Here is a 14455-nt window from a genome sequence, read left to right on the forward strand (position 1 = left end):
TTCCTCAGAAACCCTACATAACGAACAATCTTGACTTCGTTCTGCCCAAAAGATTACAACTCCAGTGCTCACAAGAACAAAACTTCCCAACTCATTATCACCAAGAAAACCAGCAAGTCTAGGACCAAAGCCTCAGACAAGAATCAAACCACCAATGAGTCAAAATCCGAAATCTCTTCGTCTTCTACATCAAAGAAACAAACCAGAAGATCCAAATCCAAGAGCCCAGACAACAAGCAGTTGACGGAGACAAAGAACCAGCAGCAGAAGAAAAATTAGAAACCAACGAAACCCTCTTCAATTAATTTCTATTGGCCTGTCCCAAATCTAGCGATTTCCACCCTACTGCGATCTGCGATGAACGATTCTCTCTTTTGCAGAAATTTTCCCTTCAATCGCCTCCTTCCTGCTACGACAAGAATCACCGATTGCATCTCCTGGAACGACCCTCCTCTGCATCTCTCGGTTTCCGAACAAGTCTTCAATCAGAACACTCTTCAATCTTAGTCAATTCATGCCAGATGGCTGAAGCCGCTTGAAAACCCTAGGACTGCTGAATGGATTTTACCTGGTCGCATTAGCTGCGATCGTGGTCTCTCCATTCTCTCTATTGATCGATGAAGAAGAAGGAGGAGAACGGGTCAGAGGCTTGCCGTTTTAAAAAACAAAAGCAATTTACTATTTTAACCTTCAATTTTGGGGTATATGAACACATGCTCATTAAAGTGTCCACACAAATAGCGGAAAACAGTTTTCAACCAAAAACCATAAACAGCTTTCCATCTATTTTTGGTTTTTGGTTTTTTTCAATCTTTTTTAAATAGAAACAAGCTCCATAAACGATACCAAAAGCAACCAAAAACGTTTTTAAAGGTAAAAATCACAAATAAAAACTATACCAAAGATAGCCTAAAGACGCTATATTCTCGTCATGCAGTTGTCGATTTTGTTCATGACTCAGATTCAGGTACTCTTAGCATTCTTCTGCATTATATATAATAGGTTCTCACCTTGTCGCAATATAAGATTAAGCTACAAGGAGTTCCCATGAGTCATCTCTTCTCTAGGTTCTATCAAGCACAAATACAAGGTATCCGAAATATATATTTCTACAGGTCCTTTAAGATACAACTAGCATTATTCAAGCACAGGTTGTGCATTTACACATAATGAAGTTGCTAATCATATGAATTATGAACAACACAGACATGCAAGTAAAATGTTGTCCAATAACTGCATCTGCAGAAAGACCCATTCATATACTAAATTACTAATGTCTTACGGTTATCTGATAAAACAATGACAGGGAAAGTCGCTGGCCTTTGATTGCATCACCATGACCAGTTAATTTTAGAAGACCTTGACCATAGACGCCCAAGTCAGCATTTGAACTCACAATGGAATTTTCCTATGAAAGAGAAGGCAATATAATCAGAAAATTTGTACTCCAAATGCCAAAACATAATGTAGATGTCTATATCAGTTATAGGGATTAGTTTGAAACTAGCATACCCTGAGAACAACTAGGTTTCTAACTTCAAGAACCGAAGTAGCAACAATAGTATTCCCACCACCATCTATTTGTATTTTGGAGTTCCACATTAGTAACATTTTGACAGCTATTCTGAATGCACCATAAACCTTCATCCATAAGAAAAACTATTAAAGACAATGAATAACTCTATTTGAAATGAGGTAAATTTAAAAGTTTGACAACAGACAAATAGAAGATCTGACACTTTAAAAGAGCACAAAATCTTCATAAAGTATTGTACCAGAGCTAAATAGATCAGTCCCAACAGTGAGACAAAATGATGTGAACATTGCAAAATACTAACTAAAGTTCTAGCTCCAATTATTCATATAAAATATTTCAAAAAAACAATCAATAAGGGGATTGACAGCTTTCAGTGACCAAGAAACACTAATATAAAGGTAAAAATCATCAAATTGCAGGTATGCTGAACAACTTTTCCTTTTTCTTTTTTTTTGGGGGGGGGGGGGGCGGGTGAGGGGGTGGTGAGAGGGAAGAGAGGGCGGTTATTTGAAAGTAAAAACAATAGAATAGGGGTGACTTAAACCGAAAAAGTAAAACACATCAGAGATACCAGTTAAAATCTCAGAACATTAAAAGAAAGAAGGTAATAGGTTCTTTCCTCTTAAGAGCAATGATTGCACCTAGATCAGAAGGAGCAATTAAGCAGGGTTTACCTTCCAAGGGTGTGTTGAGATAGGAAGAACTTAGTATTTTGGAGGGAGGGATAGTAAATTGTTAAAAGAAGAAAATGATACCAACTGTTGAGATTAGTGTATTTACTCCTATGCTATTGAAGACTACTACAAGGATGTCTCGTCCATGTGCATGAAGCTCCTTCTTTGCTGCTGCTCCCTACAACTTGTGGAGTTGTGGTTCCCTTGTTTTTTGGCTCTATGGCTGCACCTGTGAATTAAGGATATCTCCCCACCTAACCGTCAACAGGTTGAGATTTTTTGGGGTTCATTCCAATGGTCAAAGGTCTCCTTATGGCTCCAAGTTTGATGGTGATCAGATGAGTAGATTGTTGGATCTGGAAGAATTATTAATTCTGCAATTTTGAAGTTTCTATTTTGGTGCACCTACCAATTCTCCACATCCACCAGTTGGATTGCCCCTATATTTTGGGCTTATTTTCTACTATTTTTGCCCCCTACTCTACCTGGTCTTTGGTCTCATCTGAGTCCCTAATTTGCTGCTACAAGATTTCTCCCGGCTGGTGGCTTGTTACCTCTTGCGGTATTGGCCTTTGGTGTCTGTTTTGCCCGTCTGTTTTGCCTTCTCCATCTGCAGGTTATCTGTTTATGATCTGGAGGTGATATAGTCTTGCTGCTTTGTGTTGATTGTGGCTCAAAATAAATAAAGGAAACAAAAAGAACCACAGATAGGAACTGAGCTACATACCCACTTTCACACTTACAAATATATGAACAATAAGGGTTTCAAGAAGAAACAAAAATCATGCCAGAAGTATCACCTCAAGTTTGTTCATACACAGTGGGCAGCAAACCATATTTATCTCCAACTTTAGCATATTATATCCATGCCATCATTCATAGCCTTAAAACAGTAATAGTTTCTAAGCAGGCACTGAATAAACATTATAAACTAAAATAATGAATCAATAATGAGCTACATTGATGAATAAAGGTACGACCTAGCAAGAGAAGCATAGAGAGAAACAGCCAAACCTATCTAGATGATACAATATACCAATTACATGATTCTTTTACTTACTAAGAAACAAAAGGAAAAATTTAGAGAGGACAAAAAGTACAATAAATATTCAAGAAATTTACATACCTTTATGATGGAATCGCTCATCAAAAGTTCCTCTGCAACAAGCTCAAACTCTGAAACTGGATACTCAGACAATCCAAAACTGATGCTACCCCCACAAAGTATACTGATTTGACCTCTCACCTTTACACCCAAAGAGTTTAACTCGGTTATGATAAAGTAACTCTTCCAGAGGAGGAATGAGCTTACAATCAACATAGTAAAGGAGACAGCATGTCATACATGGCTATGAATTATGATTGATGAATTGTTTTTTTCTTTTTTCTTCCAAGTACCAGAATATGGGAAGCAAACATCAAGAGAAGATTTTGAAACATAGAAATAATGCTATTTCATACATCCTCTTCGACAGGCTCACACCAATACATAGAATAATTAAATAATTAGTACACATTACAAGCTTCACCTCTTAAAGCAACCAGAGACTATTCCTATTAATAAAAATTAAAGAAAAAAAACATCTATTTTTTAGAAATCAAATTAACACAAGATTTATAATTCCTTCTCTAGCTCTAACACCCAAGTACCAAGGTTCTAAATCTCGGTTTTGACCTAGTTTTTGACCATATCTTGGTCGAAACCTGGTACATTCTCCAGGCTAACTCGAACCTTGGTTTTGAGGCCCAGAGGTAGTTTTTTTGCTCTGATTCTTGTTGCCCTGCCTATTTTTGACATTTTGAACCCAACCCATGCATTAGTTTCACATAGAGAACACTAAAAATAATACTTGTGGTTTTTACCCAAGTTTGATAGTGTATATTGTTCTTGGACATGGTATCAAATAAGGTTTGACTGGCAAGGTACTAAAACTCGGGTCTCGGTACCAACTCGGCCCTAGGGAAAACCGAGTTGAGTCAAGATCTCGCCGAGTTGGTGCATTTTTTTTTTTTCGACTCGAAGCCTCAACTCAGTGAGTTTTATACCTAGTTTGGGTCTGAAACTTAGTATTCAGCCTATTTTAGGGCATTTAAACACAATGACACTATCAAATTTTGCAAAAACAAAGTCCAAATATGAATTTCAATTCGGACCATAGGTTGGTAGGCGATGACGTACTAAAATACCCTACTCTACACATAATTTAATAATAGAAAGCAAGCAAAACATTCAATTAATAGCTAAACAACTTAAATAAGAATTAGAAATGTTAAAGTGATACATCACACTGTTTAACAGTGTTACAACTATCATCACATAAAATGACTTTGAATCAAGTATTTAGTCCCCGCTATTGTCACATAGTCTTCCCATGACATAGTCTTGTTGTAATGTTGCATATATTGCTCTACAACAAGCATATAAGAGTTCTGTCAAGGTAGGTAAGTAAATACATAGTAGATGGGTCATTTCCATGGGTCAACCCAAGATCTCGCCGAGATATGTTGAGTTCTATCGAGTTAGGTAAGTAAATACATAGTAGAAGGGTCATTTTCATGGGTCAACCCAAGATCTAGACTCGAGATCCGAGATCTCGCCAAGATCTCGGCGAGATATTGTATTTTTATGTACCGTATGTCATCTCGTGTCAGTTTCTCAATTTCTGAGAAACTCCCCGAGATCTCGCCAAGTCGAGACGAGTTTTAGAACTATGTTGACCGGAACAAAACTCCTTCAATATAAATTAGATTTAAGCAATCTTGGATTTGTTGGAAAGCTTTCCAACAAATCAAAAATTGCTTAAATCTTATTTATATTGGAGTTAGGTTCCAGTTAAACTTAATTTGGTGTCCACGAATGCTGTTTAAAATCGCTTTAAATGTAAATAAAGTTTAGACATCAAAACAAATGAATATTTTACCGCTCTTTTCGTTTTTAGCAATGCTTTATCATATTAAGAGTTATGGAATTTTTTAGATTTGAGAAAACCCTAGCATTTAAAAGTTGAAAATTGCACCAACCGCAGAAAATCTAGTTTTTGCTCTTGAACTGGGGGGTTGTGTAACATCCCGCATGCATGTCATGATTATTTTATTGATATTTAGATGGAATTGAATATATTATTAATATTTGTATTAGGGTGGGAATGCCTTACTGTTCTTTGGTATTATTTATATGATGTAGTTATAGTATTTTAATGAGTCTTAGTGCTGCTAGAGCAATGAATTGAAAGGAAATTAAGAAGAAACAAAGAAGTTGAGTCAAAGGTGAGGAATCCATGACTATATCCTATAATACAGTGTGTATGTTGTGTGAGAGAAGCATGGGTATGAATTGTATCATGTGATGTGTTTATTGAATGATGCTTGATTTATATATTGTTATATGAATGAATGTGTCATATAATATTTGGATGTTGTATGAAATATGACATGAGTTGTTTATATGAAATGATTTATGCATATGGTTTATGAATGTGATATGAAATCTGATATATGCCATGCAATAAAATATATATGAGAACGATTTCACATGTTATGATAGAAGAAAGTAATGAATGATTATGAAATGAAAAGGGTAATTAACAGATGGAAGTAAATGAATGAAAGAGAAGTATGTATGTATGTATGGTTAATGGTAACTTTGTAAAACATCCCTGTGGCTACCGTCCCATTTCATTTATGGGGTTATTTATTGGATGAGGACCTTATGATGAGTAGGACAACGTCCATCCTAGGGATCAAGTCGCCTGGAACAAGGTGTAGATGTGGTCTACAATGAACTAGAGTTTGTCCTCCCCCAAAGCTACGGCGCCTGGACACATGGGAGTAGATATGTCTAGTATTATGTTTATAGATGAGGGTTCCTCTCCCAGGGCTCTAGTGCATGGATACACGGGAGTAGAGTCCGTCTATATTAGTATGATGCTTATTAGATGAGAGTTCCTCCCCCAGGGCTCCGGTGCCTAGACACATGGGAGTAGAGCCCTTCTAAATAGTATGATGTTTATTAGATAAGGGTTCCTCCCCCAAGGCTCCGGTGCCTAGCATGGAAGAAGAACTCAACCAAAACCTATCGAAACCACCGAGTTACCTCGGTTTCGCAGGTTTTCGAGATAAGTTGAAGGGTGATTTTAAAAAATCCAGAGTTTCAACCGAAATTCGATGGTTTCGACCAGTTTCGACTGAGATGTTGGTAATTTCGCAAGTTTCAACACTTATGCCCATCGAGACTTAAGGAAACCTGGCTCGAAACCAGTATAGATAGTTAAGTATGCCAGTAACCAGGCCAGAACCAGGACAGACACTTATTCATAAAGTAAATGTTTTTATATTTGTATTTCATTTACTTAAGATATTATTCAAAAATAAGCATATACCCCCTATTTGAATCTAATAAAAATAGTTAAAAAATCAAATTCCAAAAGGAAAAAAAATCAACCCCCCTATTCAAGAACAAAAACTGGATTTTCGGCGGTAGGTGCAATTTTCAACTTTCTAATGCTGGGGTTTTTCTCAAATCTAAAAATTCCATAAATCTTAATATGGTAAAACATTGTTAAAGCCCAAAAATGCGGTAAAATATTCATTTGTTTTGATGTCCAAAAAAATATTTTCATTCAGAGCGATTTTGACAGCATTTGCACACACCAAATTAAGTTTGACCGGTACATAACTCCTTCAATATAAACTAGATTTAAGCAATCTTGGACTTGTAGGAAAGCTGTCAAAACAAAGCTTTCTAACAAATCCAAGATTGCTTATATCTGATTTATATTGAAGGTGTTATGTTCCGGTCAAACCTTATTCGGTACCATGTCCAAGAACAATATACAGTATCAAACTTGGATCAAAACCACAAGTATTATTTTTAGTGTTCTCTATGTGAAACTAATGCAGGGATTAAATATGAAGTGTCAAAAATAGGCAGCACAACAAGAATCAGAGCAAAAAAACAACTTTGGGCCTCGAAACCAAGGTTCGAGTTAGCTTGGAGAAAGTTCCAGGTTTTGACCGAGATATGGTCAAAACCGAGACGAACTCGGTTTCTAACTGGTCGAAACCCGAGTTTTAGAACCTTGGTGCCTAGATACACGGGAGTAGAGCTCGTCTATAATGCTCACCGTATCATCCTCCCCAGGGTTGCAGTTCCTAGGAATACGAGTAGAATAATGATATGAGGTCGACTACTACCCTCAATAGATTGTGCACTACGGTAGTTTACTAAATGGCCAAGACCTGACCTAACTAATTAAGGAATGAATTTCTATGGTTTGTCATTTATGTCTTTGTAACCACTATTGTATCTTTGAATGCTTATGTGCATAGAATCATGTGTACCTCACTGGGCGTAAGCTCACCCCATATATATTGATAAAATTTCAGATGAGGAGGTTTGTGCAACTCTAGTGTATGTGAGTTAAGAACCCAAGGTTAGGGCTCAAAAGACATTTCATAATGTTAAGAACAGTTGAATTTTTTAATTGAAAATAACACTTTGGTATGTTTGATTCAGACTTTGTATATGCATAAATGTAGCCATTTGCCAACAGTACATAAATTAACTCTTAAAATGTAACTTAACCTTTATGCTTCTGCTGTGTTGTATGTGATACCGGGACTTTTGCTACTAAATTTACATGTTTATTTGTGACCTTTTGGGTCGGTGCTTGCGAGAGCAGTGCCTAGTACCCTGTCTGGGTTCGGGATGTTACATGTTGACTTTTTATCCTTTTATAATTTGATGATTTTTAATTATTTGTATTGGATTCAAATAGGGGGTGTTTGCTTATTTATGAATAATATCTTAAGTAAATGAAATTAAACGATATTTGGCATAAATAAGTGTAATTATCGCGGTCCTCGGGGGTTTCGTGGCCTTATGGTGATAGAATTTTCCTTTGATGGATTATGGCGTACCATTCTGATACATCTTCATGGGGGTTGGGATCATGCTTCATAAAAAATGGAGTTGCCACCTAGGATTCGGGCCTAAGACCCAATGGGTGTAGCCCCATCCTAGATGAGCGGAAAGGGCTACATGATTCTATATGGTCTGGTCAGAGATTATGGGTAAGTGGTCAGGTTACGAGCGGGGGAAGGTATTAGCACCCCATCTCGCCTAGTTAAACCTGTATTTCTACTAGATGCAAGATTTCGAAAATTCTCCCTTAATAATGTGTCCTATACTAACATTAGGCTAGATTATGATGCACCAAACATGATAAAGAAAAGAAAAATTCATTTACTATGCACACTAAAGTAAACTACTTTAATGGTCTACATTGTGCCAAAAAATAGTAAGAAGGAAAGAGACAGATAGCTATCAAGATATAAAAGAAATAAAGGAAAATATACCAAATGCGAAATATGCGATGTCCCACGACTTAGGTGGAGACGGATGATCGGTTTGCCTCTCTCTTGTTAGACAAAGTAAAGACTATATGAGATGGGTTTCGTTATTCAAACTTTTGGCAGAGTAACAGTTGTATATGGGATTCATTATTTGTATATAGACAGAACAATGGCTATAATAAAGACTTCTTCGTTATCTGTATGCAAACAGAATAACGGCTGTAATAAAGGCTTTCGTTATCTGTATACAGACAAAATAACAATTGGGAGAGGTAGTTAATAGGATCACTTCTTAGGCGGGGTAATCGACAGATCTACCCATCACCATCGCCAGAGTGATTCCCTAATGGGGAGAAAAGGGGCTAAGAATGCTCTAAAACGGAGCTGGGGGGGTCTCCTTCACCCTTTCTTCCTTCATTTGAGGGTTGGGGGACCCTCCTATTTATAGGGGGAACCCCACAAGCGCGGCGCCATGAAGACCTTCCGTGGTGCCGTGGAAGACCTTCCGCGGCGCCACAGTTATAAGTGTGGCGCCATGCTTGTAATACTCCTTCAACACTTAATTTCTGGGCTTTTCTAGGCTTTTTGGGCCTTTTGGCTGTCTCCATGGGTTTTTAAGGGTATTTTGGGATTTTTCAAGGGTGTGAGGGTAATATGGCTTTGGTGCCAGGGCAAAAGTCCTTCTTGAGAGAGGAACCGAAGTCTGTCCGTGTCCTATTATCATCATCGCCGAGGGGTGACAAAATTCAGTGTCTACAGTAAGTGCCTATCCTCCTTTCAAGTCAAGTTTCCTCAAGTTTCGATAGGGATAAGTGAATTTATATGGGTGTTCAATGTCGAAACTTGCAAAATTACCGAAACGAAATTACCGAAATCTGGTCGAAATAGGTCAAAACATTGTATTTTTTTAAACTCCCCCTTCAACTCGTCTCGGTTAGCTGTAATACCGAGAATTAGTTCCATGCACCCAACAACCTACAGAGCCTTGGGCACACTCAATTATTTTACCATATCCTCACCAACCATCCCCCCAGAATCTCAATCAGTTATCAATACAGAAAATTATTTTAATCATGTTTAAAATAAATAATTCCCTATACATATTAAAAGTATACTCCTAATCCATCAAATTAAGAGATTAAAGTGAGTTTCTGCCACTAAAGTACAAATCCAACCACCAAAATTGAGTGAACATTTGCATTTACTAATGGAAGTAGAAAATTTTATATGATGCATTTGTTAAGGTTAACAAACAAAGCATTTGATCCTGGCACAATATTCATTAGGCATTTAAAAGGGGGGGGGGGAGGCTTCAAACTACAGAGTCATAAAACCATTTTGGCATAGCATTCGTAGGGCATTTCAATAGAACGAGCATGTTCAATCAGTTCATGATAGAGTAAGAATCAAGTGAAGGAGAATATATCACAAATACCTGAACTCTAGTCCATAGCAAAGGAACCAACACTTTTGCATTGTTTTCCACAAAAACATTTGACCAAAGAGGGCCAGTGGGGAAGTCCAGCAAAGGTGTTTCAGTCTGTGTTGTGACATTACTATTGCTAACCCTTAGACTAAATAATGTTGCATCAAAAGAAGTACCAGCCGCACCAGAATTTCCAGGACATCCAATACTCTCCCCACCTGAAGCAATGGTAGACAGATAATGAAACACTAAAGAACACTAACATAGACGAAATGTACAAATGAGAAACCTTCATGAACTAAGAGCATATACCAAAGAATAAAGTCAGAAATTTAACACACATAGCACAGATATGTTTTTCACAGACAGTTGTAGGATCTTAAAGGAAGAGTAGGTTTTATGGGAATTAGGGCAATGAAGAATGATTTCAGAAATTTAAGGACAAAAAATAAGGGATATGAATTGGGGCTTGACTTTAACAAGTATGATGTAATGACATGAATAAAGACCCAAGGTACCCACACAACCTTGAGAAAATCCACTCGTGTTTTTACAAATTTGAATTTTTTACTTTCCAAATTCTCCATGTAACTTGTATGTGGAACACATTCCACTATGGACACCGTTCTAACTTAATTGAATCGATGGCCAAGAAGTGAACCTCAATTTTTCTCACCGATAAGCAACTTTTTTCACCTTACTAGGAGAGTCCACCAAGAATAAGTCAAAACCGAACTGGTCCACTGATTCTTCCTCCTTACAGCACATTTATACCCAAACTACTTAAAACCAAACAAAACCATTTAACAAAGACGAGACTCAACCCTATACCCAGACAAGGATTCAAAGCCTCAAAATAATAAAATAATACTTGCCTCCCAGACCAAAATTTAAAATGATGTAATTCAAAAGAACAAGAAGGCCAGCAGCAAACCTAGGTTGGCGCTGGTGGGAATTGTGGGATTCCATCTCCACAGTTAGGTGAGAGGCCTAATATATCCTTATTTCTTCTTCTCCTTCTTCCATTAAAGGTTCAGATCGTTGCTCTCCTTGGTGTGCTACGGCAACAACATACCTGTCCTAGTTTCAATTTTCTGTTACTTTCTATTTTCTACACCCTCTTCTTACTTTGTTTCCTTAATTACTAATTTCATTCCCCACTTTCTATTTCAGTTTCACTTACTTTTTTTCAAACTAGTTGCCATTTTTCTGTAGTTACTTAATGTCTACATCTGATTTCTATTTTGGGTAACTTACTATTTTGATAACCCTTTGATTTCTTCTAATCAGGTTCCTAATTGTTAATTTCTGTTAGTTACTAAATCTGGTCTCTCTTTTGGGGCCTTAATATTTTTTAGACTACCCCATATCTTCAAATCTGACCATTAGAACAACTTAAGATTTAAGAGACTTGTTCTACTAGACAAATAAGCCATTCAACAATAATTCCATGCATATCTGATTTGTCCCTACCCGTGATCCTTTCATAAGCTGATCTAGCAATGTACTTCACTAGTTCGAGGTTAGACTGCATTACAAAATAATAGTGAAAAAAAAAAAAAAAAAAAAAAACAGAACCTACTTTACATCGCTGACTCAGCTGCCTGATAAAGTTATTTTGTGTTTTTGCAATCCTATAGTAGATCACATTCCCTGGGAAAGCTCCGAAATGGACCCTGGACCATCATGGTACCAAAGAAACACTTTGGCTTCAAGATCTAACCTACAGCTTCTTCCCTTATAGATATATATATATATATATAAAAGAGGTTGGAGGTGATTATGATTACTGATGTAATATGGGTATAAGTGTATATTCGACCTAAGGGTATACTTATACTTGTACATATTCTCTTCTAATACAAATAAAGAGTGGTTGTTGTCATATTGACACAAGCCAATTATTCCCCCAAATCACATCATGTTATCAGAGCGAGGATCCAACTTGGGATCCAAACCCTAGTACCACAGTGCCGCCGCCACCTCCTTAGCTGCCCTCGCTCTCTCGTCTCTCTTTCTCGTTTCTCTCTCTTGCCTCCTTTCCTCTCACCTCTCTCTTTCTCCCATCAAGTCGCACTACAGCCACTGCCCTCAGTGATGAAATCCTTCTTCACCATGGGCCTTGCCTCTGTTTTCTGCTCTCTGGCCTTGAGCTACATGACCTGAGAGACCTTGTTATTGTGGAGATTTGCTTTTGTGAAGATCCCTTGCTGCAGTTCTTACATCAGGCCTTCAAGATTATGTTCCAGTTGCTGCCTTTGCTATAGCATGTGTTAAAGAGATATTTTTCTTCTCAGTTTGTGGTTACTTTTGGATCAGCAGTTATGTCGAATATCAGTACTGCATCAACTGGAATTGACGGAGTGATCGTGGGACTCATGGTGACTTTCCTTCGTTCCCTATTAGTTCTATCAAATTGGATGGGAGAAATTATTTGATGTGATCTCGATCCTGGTTCTTATCTATCGATTCTCGCAGGTATGTCAGGTATCTTACAGGTGAAGCTGAGAAGCCTACTACTGCTGGTCCATCTCAGAAAACATGGAGTTCTGATAACTCCCTGGTTATGTTGTTTCTTATCAATTCCATGCAACATAATATTTCACGGGGTTATCTATTGTTGTATACTGCTGCGAAGATCAAGAAGGCTGCTAAAGAGACCTATTCACAGGTAAGTTAATTATCTATTTTGATTGATGAGTTGAGGTGCTGCATCACTGTTGATTGAAGGATAACTGAATTAAGAGAAAGAATTAAGATTAGAAGCTGCTAACATTTGTAATCAAGTGGGGATTGAGTCTTGGAGACTGCTGAATTATAAGCTTTCCAAAGGGTTCTGTGTAAGAGGGAAATTCAGATTGGATTCAGCAAGGAAATCAAGAAGAATTGAAGAGAGAACTTGAGATCTCTGGAACTGAGTTTTAAAGTGAGGGTTACCTTATCAATTGGGATCTGGAATCGAGTGTAGAAGATCTGGAGTGCTAATTTGAAGAAAAACATAGAAGAATTGAAGAAGAGAAGCTGAATACCTAGCAGTTGCTGTGGGCTGCTGCATTTCTGTGAAATCAAATGAAAATCTGCGAATTGAGGTGCTGAACCAGTGTAAATTGAGAAGGAATTGAAGCTGAAGGAAGGTTTCCAAAAGGGTTCCAGAATTAGGAAGAAAAAAGTTGGAAGGAAACTGATTTGGGTCCAAGAGTTGAAAGGAGAAGATAGGAGCTGAAATCAAAACTGTTTTGGGTTCTAAGGAGTTACATCGGTTTGGATCTGGGATTAGGTATTTGAGCTGCTGAAACATTTGAGTTGCAGAGGAATTTTATGAATTACAGTGGAACAAGGTGTTAATTAGCTACATTGGTACTGCCATTGTTGGGAGATAGGCGTACAATAGTCGAACACGCTAGCATCAAGGTGAGGGTACATGATTATGTTTCTAATTGTAATGTACTTAAGATTTATGAATAAAAGAGTACTTATCATATTAGAAATGAATGATGTATATGTATTTACAGATTGAATGATTGTTATGTTTTCATATGGATGTTTGATGATGTAAAAAATGAAATGAGATATTTATACTATGCTGAAATGCCAAGTGTGTTGGAGTGTATGTTGACATTTTAGTACTTGTATGAAATGATTTATGAACTTCATGCTGTAATGCCAACTATGATAAATAAATGTAAGAAAGAGATATGAAATGAAAAAGAAAGAAAGAGAATGAATAATGTTCATGTATTTACTGAATTAAATGAAATTACATGGATGTTTGGTTTTGTATGCCATATAATGATATATGAAATGTTGAAATGTCTAGTTTGTTGGAATGTGAATTAATATCTTTGTTTTTTTTTTTTTTTTTTTTTTTCTGAAGATAAAATGAAAATGCATAGTCATATTACAAATGTGCTGAGAATTGGGATTAAAACATTTTTTTATCACAGATACCAAAGACCTAGAAGTTTGGAAATTTTAAGTTCAAAGTTGTAATCTGAGACACAATATTAAAATTGAAACAGATAACCTCAAACAATTCCATTTAAAACCATATGCATAAGATGCTCAGATCTAAGGTGGCAAATTTATGAGTCCTTAAACATGGAGAGAGCTCTCATTCCTTCTTCCCTATCCCATTAGCCTTATTGTAGACTCCTCGTGCAATGAGAAACAAAGAGGTAGATGCCAACGCAAGAGGAATGGCAACTGAGGTGACCTTGTCAAAGGGTCCTTTCAAGTATGTGTGTTTGCTAATGCTTTGGAAGTACTTCTGCTTTCCATAAGCTTCTCCCTGGGTCTAAAAGGTGTCTCCGACATTCTGGATTTGATGGATGTGGATTAGAACTAGGAATCTTCGAGGTTGATCAGAGACCCAGAGTCTTTCCCTGACTGTGAGAGTGATTAATATCTTAATGTATGCTGTGGAGTATGCCAAGGAATGTCTTATGAGCTCCATGAAAATGTTAC

The 14455-nt window shown here is 37.1% G+C and overlaps 1 protein-coding gene and 1 pseudogene across 4 annotated transcripts in view; both read right to left on the bottom strand.

Moving 5' to 3' along the window:
* The window catches only part of LOC122664679, a 67712-nt gene that overhangs the window by 39550 nt on the left and 13707 nt on the right, over positions 1-14455 (bottom strand). For 3 of the 4 annotated variants that reach the window (XR_006333370.1, XM_043860628.1, XM_043860618.1), the window contains exons 5-8: positions 10001-10209; positions 3338-3457; positions 1513-1641; positions 1283-1408 (exon numbers count right to left, since the gene is read on the bottom strand). Coding sequence is in view for 3 of the 4 variants with exons in the window: in XM_043860628.1 (XP_043716563.1) it covers positions 1283-1408; positions 1513-1641; positions 3338-3457; positions 10001-10209 (584 nt within the window). In the remaining variant the exon portion in view is untranslated. The remainder of the gene's footprint in view (positions 1-1282; positions 1409-1512; positions 1642-3337; positions 3458-10000; positions 10210-14455) is intronic. The other variant, XM_043860635.1, reaches the window with a different exon arrangement.
* On the bottom strand, positions 13891-14383 carry LOC122664700 (annotated as a pseudogene).

Source organism: Telopea speciosissima, chromosome 1 (assembly GCF_018873765.1).
Source record: "Telopea speciosissima isolate NSW1024214 ecotype Mountain lineage chromosome 1, Tspe_v1, whole genome shotgun sequence".
NCBI classification, from domain to species: Eukaryota; Viridiplantae; Streptophyta; class Magnoliopsida; order Proteales; family Proteaceae; genus Telopea; species Telopea speciosissima.